Source organism: Parus major, chromosome Z (assembly GCF_001522545.3).
Source record: "Parus major isolate Abel chromosome Z, Parus_major1.1, whole genome shotgun sequence".
In the NCBI taxonomy this organism is placed as follows: Eukaryota; Metazoa; Chordata; class Aves; order Passeriformes; family Paridae; genus Parus; species Parus major.
In genome coordinates this window covers 27,395,480-27,408,884 of record NC_031799.1, presented here as the reverse complement: position 1 = coordinate 27,408,884, position 13,405 = coordinate 27,395,480, and the positions used below count along the sequence as shown (strand labels likewise).

At 37.9% G+C, this 13,405-nt stretch overlaps 1 protein-coding gene across 1 annotated transcript in view; it reads left to right on the top strand.

The window, feature by feature from the left end:
* Positions 1–11,858, top strand: part of GLDC (glycine decarboxylase) — a 40,109-nt gene extending 28,251 nt beyond the window's left edge. The window contains exons 17-25 of the mRNA XM_015652319.3: positions 2,721–2,846; positions 3,772–3,921; positions 4,399–4,511; positions 5,149–5,290; positions 6,603–6,714; positions 7,976–8,071; positions 9,009–9,181; positions 9,834–9,914; positions 10,880–11,858. Coding sequence (XP_015507805.1) covers positions 2,721–2,846; positions 3,772–3,921; positions 4,399–4,511; positions 5,149–5,290; positions 6,603–6,714; positions 7,976–8,071; positions 9,009–9,181; positions 9,834–9,914; positions 10,880–11,023 — 1,137 coding nt within the window. The 3' untranslated portion in view covers positions 11,024–11,858. The remainder of the gene's footprint in view (positions 1–2,720; positions 2,847–3,771; positions 3,922–4,398; positions 4,512–5,148; positions 5,291–6,602; positions 6,715–7,975; positions 8,072–9,008; positions 9,182–9,833; positions 9,915–10,879) is intronic.
* Positions 11,859–13,405: the final 1,547 nt, after the last annotated feature.

Genomic DNA, 13,405 nt, shown 5'->3' with positions numbered 1-13,405 from the left:
GTGGAGGAAGCACTGTTGATAACACAGAGATCTCTTGGCAAATAGTGAACAGTGCTTTCACAGTCTCAAGGCTTTATCTCTATGCCCCTGTCCTGCCCCTGTCCTTTCCCAGCAAGGAGGCTGGGTGTCAGCAAGGTGCTGGGAGAGATGCAGCCAGGACAGCTGACCCTGGCTGTCCAAAGGGATGTTGATAATGGCATGCTTAACAACAAAAGCTCAGGGAAAGGAGGGCAAAGCAGGGAAAGTCATGCTTATGGCATTTTAATTCCCAAGCAACCATTGCACTTGCCATGTGGCCAGACATGGGAAGTCAGGAAAGAACAAAGGAAATTGAGATATGTTTATAATTTCATCTAATGCCTTCTCACTCTTGAAAGGTGATGAACAGTTCCTTCATGTTCATAGCTGACATATCATGTGTTAATTCTGGAATAAATAATTCTGGAATTATTTATTCTATCCTTTTCCATCCTCATTTCCTAGCTGGATTCCAGTTATTTGCCCATCCTTCTCAAAAAAGCCATTTTATCTTTGGTTATTTTTAAGGCCTCTGTATTCCTTTTACTTTTTTTCTCTTATTTCCCTTTCTAGTTTTTGATGCAGTTGCTTCTTTTTCCCACCTAAACAATGAGATCTTTTAGTAGCAGTAGGTTTAAAGCTAAAGATCACAATGGTGGGTTGTTAAGATGTGTTTTCTCATGTCATTCTTTGGATCTGTCTGCCTCCAGTAGATGTATACTGTTTTGAATGCTGCCCCTCAGTACTGTGGGTCCTTTTCTGAACTCTGCAATCAGTTCCTTTAGTGACCTGGGGGGTTTTTGTATTAACAGGATATTTGGCATTTCACTGTGTGTCTCCATAATAAACACAATTATGAGTAATTTTAAATGTTAGAGAACCAGCACTGATTTTTATAATATTCTATTAGAATGGCCTTTCCATACAGTGAAAACTGAGTATTTTTCTTGCTTTAACATGTATTAATGAAATACATATGTTCCTTCCCACTCAACCCACTGGAAGTTAGTTTAGGAACATTTTTTGAGATCAGGTCAAAAATTTCTTGGAAATCTGAGATTGCTTAGGTCTTCTTCTTTCACACACCCATAGAGCTGGCTTTCAACACTAGGAAAAAAGTCCTTAGTGCAATAGCATACATGTCCTTTGAACCTGATTTTATCCTTAGCTTTGGGACTCATTTGCCTTCTCAAAATGGAAGTGTTGCTGTTCTGGCCTGCTGGGAAATATTGCCTCTATGTGAGGCTAGCATTCACCCAAAACTGAATGTTAGTGTTGTCTTCTTTGTTTCTTTGTTGCATCCAGATCACATTAAACCTATTAGAAGGCAGCTGCTCTTTACAGTTACAAACCTTGTTTTGAGTAGTTTTACTCAGCAGGAAGTGAAATTAGGTTAAAATTTTCTTCCTTGGAGAGTTGTCTTCTGATTGTCTACATATCATCTGCCATTTCTTATTCTGTGCAAGATCCTCAAGCTTCTCTGGGTGTCTGTGGGTCCTTCTGTGGTCTGAAAGTACCCAGAGGTGAACTGCACAGGAGAGCCTGGGGGCTGCTTGCTCTTTACTCACACAATACAGATTTCAAATGTTACAGGAAAATCATGATACTTCGGGAAAGAATAAAAAGGAATAAGAAAATAAGAATGCCCACAAAGTGTTGGCCTTTCAATTGAAGTGTTTCTTTCTCCTGGGCTGGAGAAAGTAGATCGTACCAGCAGCTCAAGGTTCTCATGGTTGGCTGTGTTTGGATTTAATGCCCTCTTGTGGGAACAAAGTACGGGCATGAACTGCCGGCTCACATCCCTGCCTTGTGTGATCAGTGATGTCCGCACCAGCGAGCCTTGGTGGCCATCTGGAGCCGCTCCACACTTCAGCTGTGTGGACAAAATGGCTACAGACGTGTCACAGTGCTTCCTGGCGCTTTCAAATATTCACATTTGTCTCAGCATCACTGTGGATGATGGAGTTCCACGAGCCATCATGAAGTTACTCAGGAAAATAAAGTAAAATACTTTTTTTTTTATATATATATTTTTTTTTTTTAGATTTATTGTCTTTAGAAAGGGTGGAATTCCTAAAAAATATCTGGAAATATCCTGACACATGCACCATTTTCCTGTGATTAATAAAAACCTGCATTTATTTAAGTAGAAAAGTTTCTTGGTTTTTTTTTTCCCCCCCTCTTTTCATGTTAACTGTACAGAGCATACAAATAGCTCTGAGTTTCTCATCTATAGCCAAAATATTTAGGTCTGAATTTTTGTTTTGAGTAGAATACAGGAAAAAATGCTTTGGAAGCCAGAAGAAGTTGTGGAAATTTGGAATTAGGCAGTTTTTCCTTTCAAGTCATTGTACATATGGAGACTGGTAACTGAAAAAAAAAAAAAAAAAAAGTGTTTTACAAAAAGGTGGTGTGAGACAAGAAGATTTTAAATATGAGTATCTGAAATAATATTCTGGAATTGCATCCCTAAATATGATTATGCAGCAAATGAAACTTTGGTAATTCGGGAATTAAATACACTTGAATGGATTTTCTTTAAAAATTTATTAGCATGGTTCAGCAAAAGCAGCAATTTGCTGGTACCATCAGGATTTCCTTTCAAAATTTTGATGATGAATTGTAGCTGAGTGTAGACCATAAAACATTAAGATTTTATTAACCAGTTATACTTTAAGCTCTGTTTTTTTGTCCCTTCCAAGGTTTGCCTTATTCCTAAATCTGCTCATGGTACTAATCCAGCAAGTGCACAAATGGCAGGGATGAAGATTCAGCCAATTGAAGTAGATAAAAATGGGAGCATTGATATTTCTCATTTAAAAGCAATGGTGAGTATTTCATTATCTTTGATTTTTCAAGGAGCACTTCTTCTCTGAAGGTAATAGCATTGGCAGCTGAATCACATTTTTCTACAACAGAAAATAAAGCAATAATAGTGAATATATGTTTCCAAAGGATAAGTAAAATGTTTTTCTTTTTTTTTTTACTCACTCAGACACTAACCATGTGACACTTTTGAGATTTCTTTTATTTTGGGGATCTTTGGTGCAGGATTTACTCAAAGAGTCTTTTTACACAGTGGACTCTTTTATAGCAGACCCTTTTGGTCCACAGCTAATACTGGAAATGAACAAGCCATGTTCATGAATGTGAAGCATTTGAAACTGCATTTCAGCCTTCTTTTAGTGAAGTTCAAGTCCACCTCTGCTGGGGAAGGTGTTGCTAGGCAACTACATTTTTTCTCTTTTTTAAAGTATATTGGCTGCAGGTGAATCTTGCAATGCAAGGGACTAGCAGAACACATTTCCACATTTGACCAAACTTTTATAGAACTTTAGTGCTGAAAGCAGGGGGAATGGTCATTATTTCACATTAACTTGAAGGCCAGATACTTCATTTGGTTGTCTGAAGGTCCCAGAAGTGAGTATTTTTTTTATATACATAGATAGATATACAGATACATAGATATACAGAGATATATATCCACACAGAGATACATATTTATATCTGTATTTACCTTTTAATACTGCCTTCTTCCCTGATTTAAAATTCTAATTTATTCAGAAATCACTCCTTTTCCATAGGCATGGCTGAAGGAAGGAATCCAGTATCCTTTGCTGTATAAGTTCTTTGACTGTCTGCTGATGGGCTTGCTTCCCACCCACTCTTTCTTTAGTTGTACTTTTTTTGTAAAATCTTGAGAAGCTTTAGGAGGCTTAGTGACTTGTTTTTCTCTCCCCTCCCTGCCTCCAGGTGGACAAGCACAAGGAGAACTTGGCAGCCATCATGATCACATACCCTTCCACCAACGGTGTGTTTGAAGAGGAGATTGGAGATGTGTGTGACCTCATTCACAAACATGGAGGCCAAGTTTACTTAGATGGAGCAAATATGAATGCTCAGGTACAAAACCCAGGCAGATTTGTCACTACTGGGTGTCCTTGGAATAAAAATAGCACAGCAGTACTCAGTTCAGACCATAACACAGCTTCCATGCAAGATGGCATAGTATTCGGGGGATGATGCGAGATTTCCAAGAACAGTAATAAAAATTAGACGGTGCAAGTAATCCACTTTTATTTGGTTTTGCCCTGAAATGTGTCGTAAGTTTTATGACTTGTTCACTGAAATTGGGTTAGCCTGCCTACCCTTTATCAAAGACATTATTTACAGATGTAATTAAGAATTCCTAAAACAAAGGACATCGTTCTTGCTTATGATAAGCAAGAACCATGATGCTTATTTGCATGAAGTTCTTGCATTATGACAAAGAAAATACATGGAACACACACCAACTTTTTCAACCTGTTCTCCTTGCATTTAGTAATAGTCTTGAATGGCATATGAAGAATGTCTTGAAACAGAGTATTCCCTTGACAGGTTGGTCTGTGTCGTCCTGGAGATTATGGATCTGATGTCTCTCACTTAAATCTTCACAAAACCTTTTGCATTCCCCATGGAGGAGGAGGACCTGGAATGGGACCAATTGGAGTGTGGGTATCTCTCTATTAGCCTTTTCTTAACAAACAAACAAACAAATCTATATATCTGTCTATCTTAGTGAATCTTGTTTGGGTGTTCACTTCAGTACGGAGTCGTGGATGGGAGAGGTGTTATATTGGTTGCAAGCATCTGTCTTTTTTCAACACAGTCATGCACAAATCTCAAGCATGCTGGTGTTCACCTGTATCCCCAAACCCTGGCTTCCATGTTGGCCTTCCAGTGTGTGTGGTAAACCTCACTCAGCAATCTGTTTCCTGAGTAAGAGATGGACTTTGAGGGCTGAAAGTATTGCATGTAATCCAGAGCACACAGAAGTGCTACACAAGCTGTGTCAATCTATCCTATGGAGCATTTGTATTTCCTTAAAGGAAGAAAATCTTGCTAGTTTAAAGAAAGTAATTTTTATTTGGATAACTCCATTAATATCTTGTGATTGGTTGAAAACTGAATGCCCTCCTCCACTAGCACCAGTTGTGATAATAAACTTTCTTTTGAAGAAGGCAGAGATCAGACTTCCTAGAGGACTGTGTTTGGAAGCAAGGTGAAGAGAAGCTACTGCTGAAGCTGTCCAGATATGGTAACACAGGAACACACATCTAAGCTCTAAAATCACTGTTTTTGTTTTAGGAAGAAACACTTGGCTCCCTACTTGCCTACCCACCCTGTGATCAAAATACAGACGGATAAGGATGCGTGTCCTTTGGGCACTGTCAGTGCTGCACCTTGGGGTTCCAGTGCTATATTGCCAATTTCCTGGGTGTATATCAAGGTGTGTAGACTTCTGTAAGGAGTATCAGCTGAGGTTCTGTTTCTCTTTCAAGTCCAATGACCACTAGAACCACATGAAGAGGTTTAAGAGCAGCTAATTGTGAGATGTTTGCACAGACTGAAATGCAGTGAAATGAAGTGACTGCAGTACAGTTACAGGTTATTTACATCCATCAATTCTACTTGTTTTATAGAAGGACAATGTTGCCACGAGAAAGAAGAGTTAGATACAGGAGTTGTCCTGATGTCCTACCTCTAGTCTGTAATAGATCTTGAGATAAGTGAACACCAGACAGAAAACTGCAGTCAGGCTTTCACTTTCTGACATTGAAGTTTTCATGTTTAAAAGCTGCCTGGTAATTACTGTTCCCCCAAGAGTATTTTTAATTGTATGTTTCAGTATTGTTATATTTGACATCTATGTAACATTCAACTTTACAATATCCTGAATTCCAGAGGAGTTTGAAAACTGAACTTAGTTTTGGTTTTACATGTGAAACACCTGGATCATCATCTATGTGATTTGTTAATCCCTTGCAATTTAGTGATAAGCTAGCAAATATTTGGCTACACGTATATTTAGCCAACAGAGATGATTGTAGATTCAAATTCTATTTGATAAAGGGTTTGCGGGGGCTCCTGAGTTACATTTAACACTTCCAGTGACAGAGTTGGGGAAGAGTGAACCTAGGGGCAGTGTCATTCAGAGCACTTTGTTGCCAGTTTGATACTCTTAACCATGGGAATTTCCTCTGCTGGGGAAACCAGCTCTCCTGGAATTCGAAGTGATCAAATATGAACTGGTGCAATTTCCATTTTCAGCTGTGGGTAAAAATAATTTCTGACTTGAAGCTGGTTCCCATTACAGAATATTTTATCCGTTAGAAATTTTTAAGGGGATTGGTTTTCTCACAGTGCAAAATGTCATATATTTATATTATCCCACCTAAAGTTCTCTAGACAGTCTTGCTTTGAGATGGAGACAGGCAGCCTGTGCCTTTTGACACTGTGTTCTCAATTTTTCTATTCAGTTCAAAGCTTCTCAGTTTGAGGAAAGGTTTGGGTCATTCATTTGTGGACTTCAAGCTAAACCTCTTACACAGTAGACACTCTCATAAACAACATACACCAGAGGTGCCCTCAGTCAATATCCAGTCCTTCTCCGTGAGTGTTGTGTGGAAAAGTGCAACAGCAGAGTGACTGCTTTAGAACAAGCCAGGTGCACTGAGGTGCTGCTCTCTGTCATGCAGGACCGCACTTCACTTGTTTTACACTGGGTTTAGATCTGTTTCTTCATGTTGTTTTTCTTTCAGACAATGGGAGCAAAGGGTCTGAAGCATGCTTCTGAGATTGCTATACTAAATGCAAATTACATGGCAAAGAGGCTAGAGAAGCACTACAAAATCCTTTTCAGAGGAGCAAGAGGCAAGTATTGGATGATTTTTTTCCTTCTAACAGGCTTGTTTTTTGCCTCATGTAGAAGTTGGCTTGCAACATGGTTGCCTTGGGGTTTTTTTTGTGGCTACATGGCTATGTGACCACTGACTCCAAACTTCTCTTGATGTTGCTCACAAGGAGAGAAATAACCTGCCACACTTCTATGGATGCATTGCAATGAGACTGAGATACTTGGAAGTAGAAGAAAAGTAATATCTGTTTGTAATTAGAAAAAAATATACCAAAGGTAGAGTTAACCATTAGGTTGTTCTCCTTGAAATTTAATGGCATATTAATGAATGTTAGAAAAAGGAAAAGCAACCAAGTTGAGACTTCCAAATCTCCATAATCAATGATGCAACTATTTAAGAACTGAAAGTAATTTTTGGACCTGTACTTCCCTTTACACACTTCCTCTGAAAATAAATCCCACCAAGCTTCCCTCATTTCTGCTCCTTGTTCACTTTTGTGAGATGATAGAATTCCCTTGGTATGATACTTTAGCTACATTCTGGTTCCCTGCTTTGGCTCTCCAGTCTTGCAACAGGACAGAAGTAATGAAGGAGAGATGAAAAAATTATTGTGATAGTATAGTAACTATCAGAAAATTTATTTTCCTTGTTTAAGCTGAACAGTGTCAAAGAACATTTGAGTACATATATTATTCTTATATTACATATATTATTCTTAAAATAGATATATCTTCAATTTAATTATGTACACCTTGGCTAAAGCTGCAAGTTGTACTTTATTAGAAATGAATGAAAATGGCAGATTTTGAAGGATTTAACAGTGTAATGGAAGGTTCTCCAGAATCATGGATATTGGTACAGACAATAGCCTCTCTATAACACTAGATTTGAGCTTTGCTCTGGCATAAGATAAAATTTATTATCTTGATTAATTTAAGATAGCCTAAGACCCCAATGGTGTTGGGACTCTGACAAATCACATTATTTTTTCAGAGAACTTGTAAATTGTAGGAGCTACTTTGACCACTCATTCCTAGTTCTGATCTTGTAAATGAGGCCTCTTCTTAATGTGATGTGGGATTCAAAGGGCCATTCTTCAAAAACTGAGTTGCATATCTCTTACCTGATAATCTCTCAGATTTGAGGTTTTGCCCAAGTGGATATTTTTGAGTTTGTTTTTTTGCCATGTTCTCCACAAAACCAGTGGGAACAGACAGCTTGGTAAGTTGCATTGTTCTCCTGTTAAGTAAACCTAGTGTTCACCTTTTCACTTACAGGTTATGTAGCTCATGAGTTCATTTTGGATACAAGACCTTTCAAGAAAACAGCAAACATTGAAGCTGTAGATCTTGCTAAAAGGCTTCAGGATTATGGTAAGTCAAATATCTATTCTGTAAAATAGCAGAGCAAGTGAAAATTTTCTAAATCTCTTCTAGAGGGAGACACTAACATTCTAGTTCTGTGCTTATGGATCTGAATCTCTCACAATTATTTCAGGCTTCCTCATGTTCTTTAAGGGCTTGGAGAGATATTTATATTTACCGAGTTGTAAGTCTTCTGTAGCCTCTGCTGCTACTTCACAGTTCTGTAAACTGCCCCATCAAATTACTGATTACAAGTCTCAACTGCTTGGAGCAAGTGTGTTGGAGCCAAAACCTTAATAAGATTCCAACAAAGCAAAACAAAACAGGAAAAAATGAAACAAAACAAAAAACCCAAACCAAACAAACATACAAAAAACCCAAACCAAAAAAACATACAAAACACCAAAAACCAAACAATGTTTTGTACACATGCTCTTAAGGATCTGATTGTGGATGCTTCTTGGCTACCATACAAGAGGACCCATTGAACTATTTGATCCTATAAAACTGTGCCTCTAATGAATTTTCATGAAAGTTGTCAAAACCCCAACCAGTAATACCTGTTCCGTGAAATAATCCAAATCCTAATTGTGATACTAAAAAACGCCACCCTTCCTTATTCTAAGAGAGCCTTAAATATTGTGCACCACTTTAAACAGACTTTTCAGTATGTATAGAGGTGTTAGGTAAGTATATTAAAGTTCCTTTTTAATAAACTGTTACATTAAATCAGTGTGTAGCTCTGTTGTAAATAATACAACAGTGCTAAAAAAAAAATACTTGAAAAGTCTATCTACCTCTAAAGTACAGTGCCAACACTACCAGTGAGTTCAATCCTGTACAGATTTTTGTAGAGAAAGGACCAAATTTGTGAATCTGCTGATTGCTAATGCATGTATTATCTCATACCCTATTGTCAGTGACTGATTTCTGCTATTGTCACCAGGTTTTCATGCTCCAACCATGTCCTGGCCAGTGGCAGGGACACTTATGATTGAACCTACAGAGTCTGAAGACAAAGCAGAGCTGGACAGATTTTGTGATGCAATGATCAGTATTCGGCAGGAAATTGCAGAAATAGAGGAGGGCAGGATGGACCCCCAAATTAACCCACTAAAGGTAAAATGGCAGGTAGAGCAAGGTACCAGCATCAGCCTAACCCTTGAGACTGCAGAGTCCCACTTCCTGGTCTTTCAGTACTCTCAAAAGTAATGGAGCACAGCATTGAACACAAGACTTTCTTGAGAAAACTTCAACTTTTTCATAATTTGAATTTTGACTTTTTCAAGTGAGAAGTCAGGCCTTTGCTGTCAGAGCAGAGAAAGTTACTTTCACAAGCACTTAATTTCTATTTCAAGGCGATTTCAGAGTAATGGAGGAGAGATGCTTATTTCACTGATTTAAGAGAGAAAGTGGAATGACCGTAACATTAATAGTAGAATAAAGACTGAATTAATTATTTTAGCAATGCAGCACAGAACTGATATTGGCTCAAGTTCTGTTCAACTCTTCCAATGCTGTGCAGACTTTTAAGTTTAGTGAAAAGCCAAAAGCATATTCAAGTATTGGATAGCATCTTTAGGCAAACTGAAAAAAAAATCCAAATACTGACTTGCCTCCTGGTTTAAGTATACTTTTTTTCCCCCAGATAAACAGTGTTCTCTGGACAGTAATTATTAATGTTGTAATGTGAATTTGAATAAGACTTTGCACTGATATGTTCAACTGAATTCAGTAACTTCTTGTTCTCAACATGTCTTGTTTCTTGTAGATGTCACCACATACTCTGAACTGTGTCACTTCTTCCAAGTGGGATCGTCCCTACTCCAGAGAAGTGGCAGCATTCCCACTGGTGAGTACATAATGGGAACTTGGTGGTGTGGTAATACATAAATATGCTTTGTGCTCTCTAGTTTCTTAGTCAGTTGGAGATGAAGTAATGTGGTAAGAATGAAAACTTCAGAGCCATTTTATTGTTGCTCAGTTTTTGTGTGTGACCTCTACCACAGTTTCATTTAGTTTTTAAAGACAAGGAAAGATGATCTTAAAAAAAAAAAAAAGAAAAAGTCTCTACACATAGGTGCAGACTTGGATTTCTCAATCCTAACACATCAACACTGAATATTCATTCCCATTGGAAACAGCCTATTCAGTTCTGATACACTGCACCAAGGGCTCTCAAAACAGAGTCCCATGTGCTGACATTCAAAGCTTTGTTCAGAAGAGCTTGCATAAGGTGAGCATGGGGAAAGCAACACCAGTGTGGACTTGCTGCAAGTAAAGGTCAGATTGGAGCTGGACTGTGATATCAGACTTAATTGCTTTCATAGTCATAGAAGCTAAACGTACATGTACATTACTGCTCTGAAACTTAATTCCAAGTATTTTAATGATATGTACTGTTTCAAATAGTAAGAATTCAGCTACACCACCATTCTGCTTGCCTTTAAGCATTATATTGTAATTATACTGAACAGCACAGCAGTGTCCCCTGCTTTTCCTTCATTCCTATCTGAAAGCCAGTTGTTCAAAGGATATGAAAGTTTTCTTTAATCTCATAAAGCTTCTTCTTTGCAAGCATGTGTTAGAGGACATGATTATATATATTTTTTTAAATCTAAGCATTCTTTTAACTGTCACTTCTATTATACATGCTTGTTAACTTTCAAGGACTGCAAATAGATTTGAAGGATGACTTCACCTAAAAAAGTCACTTTCAGAGCACTTGTAATTCTTCAAGCTCCTAATGTCTATTAAAATTTTATAGCTTTATTTGGTGGAAAAATTAAGATGGTTGGGTTTGTTTATCTCTCTTAGCCATTTGTGAAGCCTGACAGCAAGTTTTGGCCCACAATTGCTCGCATTGATGACATATATGGGGATCAACATCTGGTTTGTACCTGCCCACCAATGGAAGCCTATGAATCTCCATTTTCTGAACAGAAGAGAGCATCTTCCTAAGACTACTTCCAGCTGCCTTCATTTTTGACTCCATCAGAATGGCCCTTTCCTGATTTTCTGGGGATATTTATATTGTGTATATTTTGAATGATCACCATGTTTGTTCATTGAACCACTGCTCAGTTAAAATGTAAATACAATCAGTACGTCAGGTGTAAACAAAATGTGATTGTTACACAGCAGTTGATGTTGGAAGTTGCCTTAATTCATCATTTTGTCTGTTCTATGTTAAAATTTTAACAATTAACACCCAATTTGCAAAGTGGCATAGAAGATACAGTTAAAAAAGTAGAAAATATGCCAATATGTAAGGCAATACTAATAAATATTAACTGCAGGAGTAATTGTTTATATTTTGTAAAAAAATGAAGTAGATTTTAAAATTTACTTCACCTATTACCACTAACTAGCATTGCTAGTATTTCATACTGATTTTTTTACCTATCAGTATTAGTACTCTAATAAAATTGGTGAGAATTTTAAATGCTGTTGTATTTTGGATTTAAACTTTTCAGCTGGATTTGTCCAACAGATCAGTATGAAATTATGGAGCTTAAGTTCTGATTTGTGACAATTGCCACAGCAGCAATAAACTCAACACAAAGGAAAACACTGTCAGAGATTAATATTTAAAGAAATCTCTGATTTTTTTAGTAAGCCAGAACGATACATTTTACCAAGCAGTAACAAACCTAATCTTGTTCTGTGTCACATAATTTTTTTTTCTTAGTAGTTCCATCTAATCCTCTCTTATTCTGGAGCAGGCATAGAAGACCACTGTAAACTGCTCAGTATTACTTAAATCTTGGGTAAAAAAATGTTCTCTGTCCAGTTTCTCAAGTCTCTCTGGCACTTTTTTATACAGAGCACACATTTTGCTCTACTTTATCTACAGCTTGTGTAAAGACTGATTCACAGCTTAAGCTATGGCCCTCCAGGAACACCAACAGCACTGAGACCACAGCCCTCCTGTAATACACAATGTTACATTAAATCACACAGTAGCCAGAGCTCAGACCTTAAACAGGAGCCTTTTCCATCATGTTCCAAATCAAATTTACATAAAACCAATCCTCCCACTAGCTACACAGTCAGACTTCTGTGCTACAAGCACATTTGAGAGGAACTTCCCCAGTCCGTGCAAAGCTGTTTGATATACATGAGCACCCCTGAAGGGACAAAATCATGCAGTCACATGAAGCACAGTTTTGGTGAATTAGGAAATAGGCACTTGACAAACACCAAGACCACAGAAGAGGATCACAGTTTTGCACCTTACAACCACCCACTGCTCAGCCTCTTCTTGAAGACCTACATGAACACTCAGCCTAGGAAATCTGAAGTGACACAAATGAGGCTGGTGTTCACAGCAATATTTTAAATACTGTAAATTTTGTGTCTTTTGCAGTTAAAAGTTTTGGGACCGCAACTTTTTCATTACCTACCTTATGACTTCAGTGGGGGGCTTTACACAAAGAGACTGCAGATGATAGCAGACGGGAATGGCTTTTATTAAAGGAAAGTCAGGTCAGATACCAGCTTTTCTGTGAAAAGCTGTACCTACATCCTAAATCACCTTAATATGTAGTGAAAAAAATCAGAATTTTTTTACTCTAGAATTCAGTACGAAAAGGGTGTCTTTCAGTAGCTATTGATATAGTACTAAGGATGTAAAAAATTATGAAAAGCCACTGCAGACTTATAATGTGAGGAAAGGATAGTCTTTCTCTGCTGCCACTCTAATTCCCCAGTCTTAACACGCTACTTTAATGTTTGTTAAAAGCAGTTTAACAAACTTGATTGTGTCACTGAAAAAATATATTAAAAATTGGTCTACATGTTTTTGTATAAAGCAGATAACTTCCCACTGTTGACCTCCAACTGACAAAATTTATCTTGTGAATTAATTGGTAAAATCTATCCGATGGAAAACAAAACATTAAAGTATTTCACAGTACTCAACTAGAAGGCTGAAAGCCACAAGTCTTATGAGCTTACTGCACAGATGCAAAAGTGAGATCACATTATTCACTCCAGAAAATACTCAACTACCTGCAGCACTGTAGGCCACAGGCTGTCAATGCCACCTCAGTGCCTACAGAAGGACTTTGACTCACCCACCTGACCAACCACCATGCAGCAGACCCACAGCTCCCAGCTGTGCCAACAACCCTGTGCCATGACAGGCAGGGCTCCCACCTGCTCTGGGACATGGACAGAGCACTGCTACAGGCTGTGAGAGAGTCCATGGGTATCAACACCACCACTGGATCTTGGTTTGGACTTGTTCCACCTTTTTGAAAATTAAGTGTTCTTTTCATTGAGAAATGAGCCAAGGAATATAAAGCCTCGCACCTGAAAAATAAGGCCACCTAAGGAAGG